The 16,793-nt window shown below is 42.5% G+C and overlaps 1 protein-coding gene across 8 annotated transcripts in view; it reads left to right on the top strand.

Annotated features, from left to right (window-relative positions):
* Positions 1-16,793, top strand: part of RASAL2 (RAS protein activator like 2) — a 361,328-nt gene that overhangs the window by 335,042 nt on the left and 9,493 nt on the right. For 5 of the 8 annotated variants that reach the window (XM_059412834.1, XM_059412832.1, XM_059412829.1 and 2 more), the window contains 5 exons: positions 673-872; positions 1,884-2,745; positions 11,434-11,568; positions 13,474-13,676; positions 14,905-14,992. In XM_059412834.1, the coding sequence (XP_059268817.1) occupies positions 673-872; positions 1,884-2,745; positions 11,434-11,568; positions 13,474-13,676; positions 14,905-14,992 (1,488 nt within the window). The remainder of the gene's footprint in view (positions 1-672; positions 873-1,883; positions 2,746-11,433; positions 11,569-13,473; positions 13,677-14,904; positions 14,993-16,793) is intronic. The other 3 variants (XM_059412833.1, XM_059412830.1, XM_059412831.1) reach the window with 2 other exon arrangements.

Genomic DNA, 16,793 nt, shown 5'->3' with positions numbered 1-16,793 from the left:
ATCTGTGTTTGGTCCTGGGAACCAGGAGTAAATCTTAGACATATCCCATAGAGAGAGTTTACCTGATTTTGCTGCTTAAAAATATATTGTCATGCGGCCGCAAACCCAGTTGACAATAGGTCTGAGTTCCCAAAAGTAAATGGTATAGTGGATGGCAGTATCAGCTGCGTGCCCTACAGTGCTATGGACCCCTGAATGCAACACCTTCTTGTATGTTGGCATGCATTTCTTTTCTCACATGAAGCCTTTTCTTTGGAAGTTTCATCACACTAGACAATCCTCTGGTCTTGAAGTCCTTTGGTCAGAAGGTGTTTGGTTCTTCCCCTACCCACCCCCGACCTTGACCTACTAGCCTCCCAAAGATTTAGTTTGCTTTGCATGCCTATTTTAGTTGGAATGGCAATAGTTTGGTTGTTTTGAGCATGTCTTTTAATTTTTATTTGCGTAATCCTAATTTCTATTTCCTTTCTTTCCTCGATGTCTGCTGCACCTTGTTTCGCCTCCATTCATCTCGACGCCATGGTTCTGCTGCTCCATAACAATGCATTATGAACCTGCCACTCCCATATGCAAACACCTACCCTTCCCTCCAACCTACACCCCTCCATCAATGGGCATCGCTGTCCCAAAAACAATCCTTGTTGGATGTCGCAATGCTTATTATCCAATTAGGGTGAAAATTCCTTCCTACAGGCGACCGTGGCAAAGTTGGGACCTCTCCCTCGAGTTCTTGCTGATATTACCAAGTCTCTGACTAATCCTACGCCAATACAACAGCAACTGAGGCGCTTCACTGAGCATAACTCCAGTCCGAATGTCAGTGGAAGCCTCTCCTCTGGGCTGCAGAAAATATTTGAAGACCCCACTGACAGGTATGAGACTTGAAACTGTTGTCTCAGAGAGAGATAATACTTCAAGATTTGGCAGAAATCTGTTTGACTTACCTGTTGAATTTAAAACCTGAAAGCCATGATTAATTGGAAAGAATCATGTGACCTGAGATAAATCCAGTTGTTTTTCATAATAATACACAAGATTTAGAATACTTATTTTCTAGAATGACTCTACGATGATATTGTAGAGTTATAATATAATCAACAACATTAAAAAAAAAAAAAAACCTAGGTCCAGCTTAATGGAAGATTAAGGGCTCTATGACATTTATATTTTCATGTATTATAGCACTCAAAAATCTAGAGAACCTCTGTTAACATCATTTTGACTGTGTCAGCTGGATAGGTAGATACAATGTTGATGCTTAGACTGACTCTCTTTTCTGGACTGGGGAGACTCGGACCTTTAGCAGGGACCCTTTTGATTGTACACACAGCATTCTTCCCTCCTCTTCAAGGTTTAGACAGAACCAATTAACTCTTAATAGGAATAGCTCGAGAGGGTGTAAACCCTAAGTAGGAAATGACTGGAATTCTGGTACAAATCGAAAACAATGATGGAGTGGTGTACACAGTGTTATTCAGTGTTATTTTCTTTGGAGAGAAACTACAAATGTTGGACATTTTTTTTTTTAAGATTTTATTCATTTATTTGACAGACAGAGATCACCAGCAGGCAGAGAGGCAGGCAGAGAGAGAGGGGGAAGCAGCTTCCTGTTGAGCAGAGAGCCTGATGCAGGGCTTCATCCCAGGACCCTGAGATCATGACCTGAGCTGAAGGCAGAGGCTTTAACCCACTGAGCCACCCAGGTGCCCTGAAATATTGGATTTTTTAAGAATTATAACAATGAAATCTGAGTTTAGAAACCAACATAAGTCTCCACATTAGGCCTGTGAGCCTTCAGGAATGTTCTTATGCCTTGGGTTGAGAAATCTTAAAACTGTTTTGAATTTGCCTCAAGAGTAATTAAGGGCCCTCTTTTTCCACAGTGATTTGCATAAACTCAAATCTCCAAGCCAGGACAACACAGATAGCTATTTCAGAGGGAAGACATTATTGCTGGTTCAGCAGGCGTCCTCCCAGAGCATGACTTACTCTGAAAAGGATGAAAAGGAAAGCAGCCTTCCTAATGGCCGGAGCATCTCCCTCATGGACCTCCAGGACCCTCACGCCGCTCAGATGGAGCACGCGTCTGTCATGCTTGATGTGCCTGTGCGCCTGACGGGAAGCCAGCTTTCCATCACGCAGGTGGCCAGCATCAAACAACTGCGGGAGGCCCAGAGCACTCCCCAGAGCGCCCCCCAAGTGAGAAGGCCCCTGCACCCAGCCCTGAACCAGCCAGGCAGCCTCCAGCCCTTGTCCTTCCAGAACCCTGTCTATCACCTCAATAACCCAATTCCAGCAATGCCAAAGGCCTCTGTGGATTCCAGTTTGGAGAATCTAAGCACTGCCAGTTCCAGAAGCCAAAGTAACAGCGAGGACTTCAAACTCAGCGGGCCCAGCAATAGCAGCATGGAAGATTTCACCAAACGCAGCACCCAGAGCGAGGACTTCTCCAGGCGGCACACTGTGCCAGACAGGCACGTCCCTCTTGCTCTGCCGCGGCAGAACAGCACCGGGCAGGCCCACATCCGGAAGATGGACCAGGCTGGGTTAGGTGCCCGAGCCAAAGCCCCGCCATCCCTGCCACACAGCGCTTCCTTACGGAGCACGGGGAGCATGTCGGTGGTGTCCGCAGCGCTGGTGGCCGAACCTGTGCAGAACGGGAGCCGGTCCCGGCAACAGTCCTCCTCCTCCAGGGAGAGCCCCGTTCCCAAAGTGAGAGCCATCCAGAGACAGCAGACGCAGCAGGTAGGGGCGAGGGCTAGAGTGGTCTGGCTTCCACCGGCCCAGCTGTCTCCCTGGTTCTTTGTATATGAATCATTAGGAAATCTGATTTCCACTAAAAAATATTTTCTGCAACTTTAAAATGAAATGAAAAGATGAAATGAAAAGTCTGGGAGGCTTCTGGCGAGGTGAGGCAGCAGAACGTGGCTTGACTCATTCCCGTCAGGAGACCACACAGAGGGCTTTTCCTTCTCTGCAGGTAGCTGAGCTGCTACCTGGGTTTGCACTGAGAACAGATCAGTGTTGAATGAATAATTAGAACACATGCACTACAAAACCTAGAGGCCAGATCAACTAGAATATATTTGGGGAATCCGGACATTAATCCTCCTTAATTTTTTTCCCCCTTAAGTTTCCAGAACAAACTTCTGCTTTCTGTGCCGAGCAGTTAATGTAACCACTCTCTACTCCATCCCCCACCTCCCTCTGGACATGACAAGTCTCATGTGCCTTTTCCTGGAAATGGTTAGAAAAATAAACAACTGAACGCCTACAAAGGCAAGGTAAAGGAGAGGGATAGCAAGATAGAAACATAGCTGATTGATATATATGCTAACCATTTACACACCCCTTCTATTTGCATGGGTAAGCCCAGTCACACCCCGTCTTAAGATTTCCAGACTTTTCTTCTTGATACATAAAAAATTTCCCCAAGAATTTGATTATTCATGGCTTCCATACTTACTACATTCTGAGGCACCAATACTTGTTTTGCTTTTGGAAATGTCACACCCAGTCTTAAGATTTCCAGACTTTTCTTCTTGACACATAGGAAATCTTGCCAAGAATTTGATTATTCATGGCTTCCCTACAATATTACATTCTGAGGCACCAATATGTATTTTGCTTTTGGAAACAAATTAATAACCTGAGGAATACATGTATATGTATACATTTAATATCTTTCATCTAAAAAAGACTTTTCTCCTTTGTATTTGCTGACCTTTTTTTGAAACCCAATCATACTTTATAAGTACTAGGAAGCTTTGTAATTGAATGAGTTCTATGGTATGTCCTTTTGTCAGCAAAACCACTGGTCAGAGGAGACTGCAATAAAACCGCAGTGTATCTTTTTCATATATTTGGTTTTTTATAGGTAGGCATTTAATGATTTGGCTGCTTCTGCCTCCATTCTGCTCTGATCAGAGGCCTTGCCCCTAGTTTGATAGTTAATGTTTAAAAAAAAAAAAAATTAGCGCACTGACAGAATCCTGGGGTGCAGAAGTAGAGGGAGAGATGAAAAGCATTACTAACTTAAGCTGATTCCCGAAGCCGATTTCCTGGGCAGAATCTTCCAGTCAGTCATTCTTTCTGGAGAACTTTCTGGAGAAATCCCTTCAGTCTTAAATTTCTCTTTTTTATTTTGTTTATATTTCTCCAATTCATTCAATTTTTTTTTTAAGATTTATTAATTTATTTTAGAGAGAGCAAGCATGACCTGGGGGAGGGGCAGAGGGAAAGGGAGAATTCTTGAGCAAACTCCCTGCTGAGCCCGGAGTGCAACACAGGGCTCAGTCCGAAGGCCCTGAGACCATGACCTGAGCCGAAACCAAGAGCTGGCCACTTAACCCATTGAGCCACTCTGGCCCTCCCCGAATTCATTCGATTTAATGAACATTTTCATTTAAAGAAAAGGAAAAAGATTGTATACAATGAAAATGCTTATGCAGAGTGCCTGGGTGCCTCAGTTGGTTAAGTGAGTGCCTTCAGCTCAGGTCATGATTCCAGAGTCCTCGGGATCGAGTCCCGCATTGGGCTCCCAGCTCCATGGGGGAGTTTGCTTCTTCCCCTGTCATGCTCTCTCTTTCTCTCTCTCTCTCTCAAATAAATAAAATCTTTAATTAAAAAAAAGGAAAGAAAATGCTTAGGCATATCTATATCTTTCATATGTATGTCATATTATGTCATATAAGCTTAATTTGTCAGATGGCAGTCATTTACACCTTATCATGATCATTTCCACATGTTTATGCTAGCTTCTAGTTGAGATCAGCTATTTTCAGAGAAAGTGTTTATTGAGAGGAGAAAGGAAGTTTTCGAGATGGAGTACGACATGGAGACAGACATCCATGGGGGGGGGCGTGGTCAGGGGTGGCAGGTGGCTAAGTTGGCATGGGGTCCCTGAGGATAAAGATAAGGAATAGAGAAAATATCAGATTGCCAGAGAGGGACAGGACAGTGGAAAGGGCCCTCCAACCTGCTTTTCCAAAAGCTGACTCGGGCCCAGCCCTGGACAGAAAAGAGGAATGCTAACCCGTTCTTCTGTACCATGCAGTCCTCAGTTCCCAGGGCCCATGACTCAGACTCATGGTTTATAAATACTACAAATTACATAGCCTTCTGTGTGACCATCTGGAACCGATTGTCATTTATAATATTTAGGTGTAGGAAAATGTAGCACCCATCACACAAGCAGTCAGTACATGTTTCTGTGGGTGAATAGAAGGCCGTCTGGATAGACTAGAGGCAAGAAATGCACACAGTCTCCAAACAACCAATTTAAAAATGTTTTGTGCCGCAAGCCATCGATGAATTGGGGTATTTCTGTATTACACTGGCATGAAGTGAGGCACAGACACGGTGAGATGGCCTAGCACAGCTTGAAATATTCATCTCTGTTTATGCCTTTGCTGGTAGTGGCACCTCATATCAGTTCCAGCATAAATCACTATTTTTATTGCTCAAGTTTCTGGTTTTTCTACATTGGCTTTTTCTATGCAGATGGTTTATTCTTTCAAACTTATGTTGTTATTTTTTATTCCTTATCTTCTGGTTTCTTGCTTTTCTCACTCCCATGAAGCCTCTTGAATTTCTATATAATCAGCACATTTTTGGCAAATTCCTTTACATATTGTAATTGCAAATTGTGTTGGGGAATTCGTCTCTCCCCAAAACTAGAGGTTTTCTTTGTGGGGATTGTTCTGTAGGCGTCTGTAATTATTGATGGCTTTGTCCCATGCAAATTCCTTCTGTATCTTAGCACAAAGGAGTGCCCATTGTTGGCGGCATTACTGGCTTCAGTCTTCATATACGTACTGAGTAGGAAGGAAATAAAATCCTAGTTGAAACAATCTACAGAGAAGAGAGGTTTGGGGGTTTTTTGTTTTTTGTTTATTTTTTGGTTTGTTGTTGTTGTTGTTTTCAGGAAACTGCCTTCGAATTTTTTTACCCTTTTAAGCCTTTATTTGGATTTTCCCCGCTCATTTTACTCTCCATTTTGTTTTTTCAAGCATCACGTACTATCTGTGTACAATAGACTGTATTTACAGTGTATGTGTTCAGATATAGCGTGTTATATAATCTTAAAAATTCAAATTTGACAGTCCTATTAGAAGGGTGCAGCTTTCACGTGTGCGTGGGTCGAGCCCTCTCCTAACCAGCCTCTTCAGGAACCCCAGATTTGCCTTTTTAGCCAGCCCTTTCTTTGGTGTTGACAGCAGAAGGGCTCTTCATTATGAGAATTGGACTGTTTCAGACTTGGGAGAAGCTGCAACCAACAAGCCTTATGTATATCTAGGAAATACTAGCAAGGAAGGGGAACTGGCCTGTTCTTTATTGTCCTCAGCATAGCCAGGCTATGACTGATGACAGGATCGGAGAAGCTGCTGTCTCAGCCCTTTTGCCCTAAAGCATTAGTATTTTTTCCAGAAAAACCCATACAGCTTTAACTCAAAGCAGAAATATCCCTCGTAGGAATTCCTACTGCTTTTCCTTCTGTCTTTTTTATCCTTCCTTTTCTTTAATGATCCACTGTTGAAAGCCAATGGGTATAAATACTCTTCCTAAGGCTATAGCTAAGCAAAATGGGATTTGAAACACTTGCCAACAACTTCTTTTCCCAATCTCTTTGACTATAAACTGGAGATAATAAATTTTGCTATCTATAATAATGCCTAAATAATAACTAATTAACTACTAACGATAAAAACTTGAGATAATTTTTTATTTTTTATTTATTGATTATTATTATTAACATATAATGTATTAGTTGCCCCAGGAGTACAGGTCTTTGCGCTCTTCTCCAGCTTGTAAGGAGGTGGAACAATCATTAAAGAAAAGCCTCAGATGTACTTCCAAAGAACTAGAGGAAAAACACACTTTCTCTTAGTAATATATTATACTTTAGTAATAAATTCTAAAGAGAACCAGAGTATTTTTTTTTAAGATTTTATTTATTTATTTATTTGACAGAGAGAGAGATCACAAGCAGACAGAGAGGCAAGCAGAGAGAGAGAGGAGGAAGCAGGCTCCCCGCCGAGCAGAGAGCCCGATGTGGGACTCGATCCCAGGACCCTGAGATCATGACCCGAGACGAAGGCTGTGGCTTAACCCACTGAGCCACCCAGGCGCCCCGAGAACCAGAGTATTAATAAGTGAATAATATTTTATTGAGCATCTAATGTGCAATTACATTGCTACCATTCAAAAATAACCTGTATAGTATGGTGCCATGCATCAAGGATTGATGATCTAAGTGGGAAATAAGATCAGCACATACAAAACCAATTTTTAAAAGTATGGAAGAGGCAGTATATAGTTTTCTAAATAAAGAAACAGCAACAACAACAAACTCACCTCTAACTATTTTTTATTTGTTCAGTATTACTTTTCTGTTCTTTATGATGTTGTAAAGGTTTTACCATGAATACCAGGAATACTTAATATTTTTTCAGCAGTTACTGGCCACCTACGATATGCCATGCAGAGTGCTTTGTTAAATTAGGAAGTGATGGAAAATCAGATTCAACCAATAAAATAGGAATAGACCCAAATGCCCAATTCCATCACACAATCTCTTAAAATTCATTGGACATTGTAAGCCCTTCTGAAAATAGGGTAGCCAACACCATCACCAGTGGAATGAACCAACTCTTGTTTTTACAGCTTCTCACTTAACAGTCAAAGCCTAGATTGTGCTAAGGAGTCGTCATTGCTGTTTTAATATGCTTTTAGGGGCTGAGATCTCTCCTCAGTGTGTTCTTAGGAATATCTTTAGTGTGCAGTGCATATTTAGGCACTCAGTAAATAACTACCCCCTGACAAATCACCGGGAAAGAAAGTCAATTCACACAGCATCTTGTTAACTACATAAAGCAAAAAGCTATTGAATTAGCCGACTTGAAGTAATAAATTCCAAACAGTAAAGTTATTAGTTTTAGTATCTGCTTTATCTCAAACCACTACTGAATAATACAAAATCCTGGTTTCACAAAAAAGCAGCTTTTCTGTGCCCAGGTGCTAAGATGATAAGATTATAAAATTTAAAAAGGGTTGGGGCGCCTGGGTGGCTCAGTGGGTTAAGCCGATGCCTTCGGCTCAGGTCATGATCTCAGGGTCCTGGGATCGAGTCCCGCATTGGGCTCTCTGCTCATCAGGGAGCCTGCTTCCTCCTCTCTCTCTGCCTGCCTCTCTGCCTACTTGTGATCTCTCTCTGTCAAATAAATAAATAAAATCTTTAAAAAAAAAAATTTAAAAGGGTTGTCTCCTTTAAATATTGGCTTTCTATTAATTTTTTAAAACTCAGAACCACATTCTTTTATCTTTCAGGTGTACATATATCAAATAAGAACCTAAAACTGTCATAGAACTATTTTTCTCTGCCAATGCTGAATCAGTTTATTGTGCTCTGCTTTTAGAACCCAGTAAGGGAAGAAGTGTGTGTGTGGGTGTGTGTGTGTGTGTGTGTGTGTGTGTGTGTGTGGGGCGTTGGGGGGGGGATGCATAAAGTATCCTGCCGTTTATAAAATGCTTTTACATGCTGACTCATTTGTTTCTCATAATAACTTTTGATGTGGGTAATTATTACCTTCCTTTGTAGATGATACTCTATCCTATAGACCAGTGTTTCTAAAGTTTGATACTCAGAATTATATACAAAAATAAATAATAAATAAATAATAAAGTATATACAAGATGCTTATTAATTAATCATGTAATTATTTTAACATGTATTAGAAAATTTATAACTATTAATATTAAAATATATTTATAAATATATAATATATATAACCTCAAACTTATGATTGTACTGATGTTATTACTTAGCATAAGGACTCAGGTAACAGGAAAAAGTTGTTTTAAAGAGATAATAAATAATATATCAGTGATGATGTGGTTATGACAAAAATAATAAAGCAATACACAAATGAGTGAAGTATACAACATACCTAGATACCAGAGTGGAAATGGAGGTAGACTTTTAAGAACTGAAGATCTTGACATTTAAGCCATGTCTACATGTTTCTTGACACAGTGGAAAAAAAGGAGGAACTTCTAGAGGTCCATTAATAATTGCTTATATGTGCCTCCGGCATGATGCCACTTTTTATTGATACATATTTGTAATCTGCAAATCAGCCAAAACAGGTTCTGCTTCACATACTTCTGTGACTTGTGTATGTGTATCTTGTAGAGTTTCTCCCAACCGGTATTTTTTATTTGGTCCTAAATTGCAAAGTCATCAAAAAAAAAAAAAAAAAAAAACCTTCTTTTAAAATAGCTATCTATAGAAAGTTTAACTGGATTCTATTTCAGAATGACATAAAGATAATCTTAAAGTAGATAGCTCTGCATGGGAGAGAAAATCCCCTCCAATTATGAGATTACACAGTGTTGGTCCTCAAAATAGAAATCTACTTTAATTCTAAAAAGGCTAACGCAGGGGCATCTGGGAGGCTCAGTTAGTGAAGCATCTGCCTTCAGCTCAGGTCATGATCCCAGGGTCCTGGGACCAAGCCCCACTTCCCTTGTCCCTCAGGCTCTCTGCTCAGCAGGGAGTCAGCTTCTCCCTCTCCCTCTGCGTGCCCCTCCCCCTGCTTGCACACTCTCGCATGCACTGGGGCTCTCTCTCTCTCTCTCTGTCTAATAAATAAATATCTTTTTAAATAAATAAATAGGCTAACCCACATACAGTGCTGTATTCTGTCCTTCTTTCTCACCCTCCCAGCCTTCCTCATTCTCTCTCTCTCACTCTCACAAGCACACTGGAGGAAAATAATTTGTTTTATATCTCTAGCATTATTTGTAGAGAAAGCTTGTTCTTGTTCAAGCTTGTTCTTGTTCTTGCTACTGAAAGCTTGTTCAGTAGCTTAATATAAATTGTAATATCCAATGCCAGTTTTCTAAACATAAATATGGTAACATGCAAGCTCTGTAGTTTCCAAAGGCCTGTCACGTACATTATCTTACTCAGTACTACAACTCTCTGTGAGATACCGGGATAGGTCATGTCATTTTGGGGGTGATATTCCTAATCAGTAGATTAAGAAAAGAGTATTGAAGAAATTAAGGGACAGTTTAAGTGGCAGGCCTTTTTTTTTTTTAAAGATTTTATTTATTTGAGAGAGAGAACACGAGTGGGGGGAGGAGCAGAGGGAGAAGAGACTCCCCACTGAGCAGAGAGCCTGAGGTGGGGCTCGATCCCAGGACTCAGAAATCATGACCTGAGCTAAAGTCAGACGCTCAACCGACTGAGCCACCCAGGCACCCAGGGCTGCTACCTGAGGCCAGAATGTTTATCCCTCTGTATGTCAGTATTGGAAAAGGACAATTTATCTGGCTATCCTAACTGGATGGAAATATCCCTTAAACTAATCCAATATCTATTGTTTTGTTCCTGTATTCATCAAGAAACTGTGTGGTCGGGCGCCTGGGTGGCTCAGTGGGTAAAGCCCCTGCCTTCGGCTCAGGTCATGATCTCAGAGTCCTGGGATCGAGTCCCGCATCGGGCTCTCTGCTCAGCGGAGAGCCTGCTTCCCCCTCTCTCTCTCTCTGCCTGCCTCTCCATCTACTTGTGATTTCTCTCTGTCAAATAAATAAATAAAATCTTTAAAAAAATAAAAAAATAAATAAATAAAAAAAGAAACTGTGTGGTCTAAGATATAGACTTCTGAGTGGTCTTCATCCATCAAGAAGTCAGCACTCAAAATCTTTAAAAAAAAAAAAAATGGGCGCCTGGGTGGCTCAGTAGGTTAAGCCGCTGCCTTCGGCTCAGGTCATGATCTCAGGGTCCTGGGATCGAGTCCCGCATCGGGCTCTGCTTAGCAGGGAGCCTGCTTCCTTCTCTCTCTCTGCCTGCCTCTCAGTGTACTTGTAATTTCTCTTTGTCAAATAAATAAATAAAATCTTTAAAAAAAAAAAAAAAAGAAGTCAGCACTCTGTAAAAATTAGCAATACCACTTGTTTTTCTCTTTGTCTAAATGATTAATGTGAAGATTGCAGACTTGGCTTTCTGATGAATAAATGGGTATCTTGTGGGTTTGTTTAGCATTAATCAGTTTGTTGGTTCCAGATCATCTCTGGGTTACACAGGCATTTCCTCAGCTGAGCAGTCAGCCATCAAGTCAGGCCTTTTCTCTCATTCTTACCATCATTGAAATTTCATTGGTAATTGGACCATTGGACTAATGAATGATTTTAAGGCCTTGGCTTTCTTTTTCTGGAAGTAGTGCATAGGCATTTCTCTTCAGAATAGTGTGTTCTTATACAAGGAGATATTCTCATTCCTCACCCCCCAGCCCTGTCTTTAATAAAATATTGCTTAGAACTGAGAAAATTTATTAAATCACAGTTTTGTCCTCCAAGAATATCTCCATTTGCGAAACCAAACTAGTGAGCTGTTTGGAGAGATGCTAATACGTGTTTCTGATGCAGGTACAGTCACCTGTGGACTCTGCCACAATGTCCCCAGTAGAGAGGACAGCAGCCTGGGTGCTGAATAATGGGCAGTATGAAGAGGATGTGGAAGAGACTGAGCAAAATCAAGATGAATCCAAGCATGCTGAGAAGGTAGAACTAGCCTGCCTTTGTTAGCTTCCTGCCCCCACAATGATAGGCCACCAGAAGGGTTGCGTAGCCAACAGTGTGATCTTTTTCCCTCCCCAGTTTCAACTCCATCTCTTATGTTATCCAGCACATACACATCTGTAGATAACAAGTCAGTAGTGTCTCTGGGTGAAAATACGCAGAAAATGCCTGTCCGGCTGGGATGGGAGGATCAATTTTCTTTTCGTGTAGGTTACCTTGAGTTGGAGACATTCTGCTATTCATTTCTATTGAGTGGGGAGTATTTAGTGTTTCTATAGACTGGTGGTTAGTCTTAGGGCCAAGGCAAGAATTATCTTTGGACTAGACTTCCTTTCCAGATCTTGTTTAATGATTTTATTTTGTTTTGTTTTGTTTGTCCTTTTTCCCTTCACTGGATAAAGAACTTCTAGCTCTATGTTGACTTTTAATCAGATATTATATATTTCTGTTTTGTTTTAAAGAAAAGTTGACATGGAGAAAAAGGATTATCAAATAAGAGGCTTGACATCATGTATGGCATTTTCTCATTTAATTAACAACCACACAACTGGTCCTGCTTACTTATCAGCATGATCCTAAAATATGCTTACTGATGCGGTCTGCCTTTTTCAGTGGTCATGAAAATCGTCATCTTTGACCTTCTGGATAGAGAATGTAGTTTAGGATCGTAATGTTGGGTAAGCAGAAGCTAACTGCCTGATTGTCAATTAAATGGGATATTCTGTGAAAATAGTTTGCATTTTGGAAAGCACCATATAGATTTATCATGAATTACTCATTAATTTAAATAGACCATATACAAGAAAGCTTATGCTTCTCACCTCACCTAGAAATGTGACATTCCGATGTACTCACACCCCAGCTACTGCATTGTCAGTACAAAAAGAACGGGGACTCTAGAAAGCTTTAGTGAGGATTTATTATATAAAGCTTTAGTTTATATATATATATGTATATAAAGCTTTAGTGAGAAAACAGACATACGTGTTCCAGCCAACAGTACCAAATTGAACCAATGAACCACATCATGAAAAGGGGCCAAAAGGGCAGTAATCATGAGCCCTGGAGAATATGTAGGCCTTTTGCTTAGTGCCTGTGACCTGAATATTTTACACTTGTATAGTTGGGGAGAACGCAGCAATAGCTTACTTTGCCATCAGATTTTATCTATTAATTTAGTAGTGTAACATTATAGAAGTATTGCTTGTTCTCTAAAGGCTGATTCTAATAGAATGAAGGAATGAGATTCTGATGAGCCAGGATGAGTCAGAGGTCCTCCAGTACAGGTGATGACACAGTAATCTTTTCCCTGGTAGGCGACTGGTTTTTGGCTTACTTTAAATGTTTGACAGGCTTCTGAGTACTTGATCTTTTTTTCCCCTGCCCACATTTGATACACATTGGATGTAGTTTGTAGCAACTGGTAGTTAATTTGGAAAGAGATACATAAATATATAGATTGAAAATGCCAAGTTCAGATTAAAAATGTGATTTTAGGGGGAGGGAGGACAGAGCTCCTTTACCATGTATGGTTTCTGGTCTTTTTTTTTTTTTTTAAGATTTTATTTATTTATCAGAGAGAGAGGGGGAGAGCGAGCGCAGGCAGACAGAATGGCAGGCAGAGGCAGAGGGAGAAGCAGGCTCCCCGCTGAGCAAGGAGCCCGATGTGGGACTCGATCCCAGGACGCTGGGATCATGACCTGAGCCGAAGGCAGCTGCTTAACCCACTGAGCCCACCCAGGCGTCCCTTTCTGGTCATTTTTAAGAATATTAGCAGCACATGGAATGGCAGCTCAGACAGCATCCAACCACCTCGATTTCAAAAACCACCGTAACTCGAGTCCCCCGCCCCCACTCCTTGTTTTTGATACCTTTCTTCTGCTCTAGTACGAGCAGGAAATTACGAAGCTGAAGGAGCGCCTGCGAGTGTCCAGCCGGCGGCTGGAGGAGTATGAACGCCGCTTGCTGGTGCAGGAGCAGCAGATGCAGAAGCTGCTGCTGGAGTACAAGGCCAGGCTGGAGGACAGCGAGGAGCGCCTGCGCAGGCAGCAGGAGGAGAAGGACAGCCAGATGAAGAGCATCATCAGCAGGTCAGACCGCCCGCCGGTGGGGGGTGTGGGCCAGCTGGGGGCACTGGGAGATCGGAGGATGAGCCGGAGAATCCTGAAGTCGCAACAGCCGAAGCCGATTCAGTTCTGCATATGCTCTGTGGGACTCCCTACAGATGTGATGCAGGACCGTATCGCTTAACGTTTCTAGATATGAGATTTCCCAGCCTTCTTTTGAAGACCCAAGTAGTCTTCCATCATAATAATTAGAAAAAATGGAAACATAGCGACTCACTTGCAAGGTCTTAGTATTTAACGTCCAGGGGTCACTTAGGTCTTCGTGAGTCTAGAGACGTAGAAGGGCAGCATCACTGGATATCTTTAGGGCCAGAGAACTAAGAGACAGAGAGTGCCAAGATGTCCAGAGTCTACTGGAGGGCTCAGTTGTTCCAGACACTCAAACAGCACCCACCATGGGCCAAGTATTTTGTGAAGCACTTCACAAATAGTAATTGGTTTGATCTGTTAATGAAGATGTGTTTAATGCCAACCTCGGAGGCAGGCATTGATCTCATTTTACAAATAAAGAAACGGGCTCTAAATCCATAAAGTCACCTGCCCGAGGTCACTGAGTGGGGCAGCCAGGACTTGAAGCCAGAAAGTCAGACTCCAGAGCCCAGGCGCATAACCACTGTGCTTCCCTCTTGTCAAATGCTACCGAGGGGTCAAACAAAATGAAGACAGAAAAGGTTTGTTGATTCAGAAACATGGAGGGAATTAGCAGTCTTTGAGCTGTTTCGTGGAGTCGAAAGTCCATGGGTTAAGATGCAGGTGGTGCCTGAGAGAGAAAGTAGGCCGACTAAGTGTAGCACACTCTGAGAAACTTAGCTGTGCAAGGAGAGAAGAGATAGCTTGTCACCAGGGAACCTGAAAGTAAGAAGGGGTTGTTTGTTTGCTTCTGGTTGGTTTGATAGTTTGCGATGAAATAAGCTCTGCCAGGGCAGGGGGGTGGATCTGACAGAGGAGAGGGAGGAAATGATTTTGGGGACCTTGTCCCAGAGGAGATGAAAATGCGTGGGATCCGGTCACTGGCCAAGAGGTCAGCCTTGGATGTCTCCTTTCAAGGTGGGAGAGAAGAAAGTAAGCATGATTACGGACCTCTCGTTGGAGAGGAGTGGCAATCTGAACTCTGCTGAGTTTGGGTGTCTTGTCCCCTATGTCATCTGGCTCTCTTTGACGTTCTCGATGTCTCCTTGCTGCCACGTTCTAGGCTGATGGCTGTGGAAGAGGAACTGAAGAAGGATCACGCTGAGATGCAAGCAGTTATTGATGCAAAGCAAAAAATAATTGACGCACAGGTGAGCAGGCCTTGAATCTAGTAGGAAGCACTTGTTTGTAATGACTGTTAAATTTCCCGACTTCCAGCCCTTTGGAAATGCCAAGGCATGTACTGCAAAAATGGGTCATTGGAAAGTTCTCAGCATTACCTTTTGAAGATTAAAAGAGTTTCTATGTGACCTGCATTACTTTTCCTTTCTTTGACTGGTGACAAGTCTGTTAATCCAGCAAAGTATTAGCGTGCTTAGGGCAGTTGCTTGACAAATCTTAACCTACTGCATGATGGGGTTTCCTTCTTTCCTCATGGAAAGGAGGGCATTCTCTAAGGGGGTGACTGTGAGAAGCACACCGCATGTGTCTGGCTTGTGACCTCCACTGACCATCGCTTGGCTGTGATGTTCACGGTCTTGTTAGTCACGTCCACTGTGCCATCGACCTCGAGCCCCACATACGAGTGGAACTGGAGGGGAAAGACAGGGCTGTGGCAAATACCTTTCCTTGCAATTCTTCTGGTGCAGGGTTTGGCAGTGATGCTTGGGACTTGCTTGGCTGCCCTCCTTTGTCGGCGCTGTGCTTAGAGAGCCTCTTAGTCTTGATGAAATCAGAACCTGGGCCTCTGCTCACTCTAGCTTATACCCACAGCACTAATGGCGCAATGACTGCCAAGAACACCTCACAGGGCACATCAGTGATGCGAGCCAAATCCAGGAGGCAGGAAACATTGCTGATTTGGTTTCATTTTATCATTGCTAAATATGGTTGTATTGCTTAGAGTGAAACAAAGAACAAAAGGCAGGTGCGGTTTTCATAGTGGCTGCTCTAGCCTCCGAATATATCCCCTTCCTGGAAACAGCCAACCCACATGGGTTTGCATGTGTCACCCTCAAGACCTTATCATATCCCCAAACTATGGAATAAAAATGGGACTTTATGTTCTACCCTCTTCTCTGCATAGGGGACCATCCATGTCAGAGCCCCCGGGACTATTAAGCATGCACTTAACACCTGCGGTCTGGTTTCCTGACAGGGTTTAATGGGGAATGGGATTTATCTTTCAAAGGAGTTGGGAGGGAAGCTGAAGGCAGAACCATGGAAGGAGGCTTCCTGGGTTCCATATTCCACAGACACCTCCAACCTGTAGGCCAGTGTGAGCTGTGATGCTCTCATCACCGTAGCTCCTAGAATACTTGGGACTCCGTAGTTTCTGGATATTTGGACCTCATAAGAATCAGAAGAAAGGTTTGCTGTAATTATCTGACTTGCTCCTTTTTTTAAACCTTTCTGGTGTCCCCAAGGTGGGTGAGGGAGAGTTGGTGGAGACAAGGCCATCCTGCCACACATACTATAAAAATTCATCCCAGAGTCTTCAGAGACACAACCTGGATACAGAAAGCAATTAAGTCAGAAAAACCAATGTTAGTAAGTTTTCACTTACGGATTTTCAGTGTGACAAAATAATACACAGAGAGTCCTATTGATAATCACACCAGGAGAGATTTTGGTTCTGATGAGATAAAACAGACCATTTTCATAATTCCAGCTGGTCGAAAACTATGCCAGTCTTAAGCAGAGGAAGCTTGGGTGTGTCACAGTCGTGGCTCTGTGCACAGAGCATTTCCCTCTTCCGGCTGCCTGTCATGTCAGCACATCCTCATGAGCTTCTGACAATTTCTACCCACTCCCGTCCCCTGTCTTGATATCGGGGGCCAAGATGACTGGGTGTGAAACAGGATTCGGGCGTGGACAGTGAACACAAGAAGGGAGTAGGATCTATCAGGCCTCAAAAGCTCTGGAAAGTAAGGACTTTCTCTCAGCAAACCA

This window comes from Mustela nigripes, chromosome 10, assembly GCF_022355385.1.
Source record: "Mustela nigripes isolate SB6536 chromosome 10, MUSNIG.SB6536, whole genome shotgun sequence".
Classification (NCBI taxonomy): domain Eukaryota; kingdom Metazoa; phylum Chordata; class Mammalia; order Carnivora; family Mustelidae; genus Mustela; species Mustela nigripes.
Note: the sequence above shows the minus strand (reverse complement) of the source record. Positions and strands in the feature narration are given on the sequence as shown.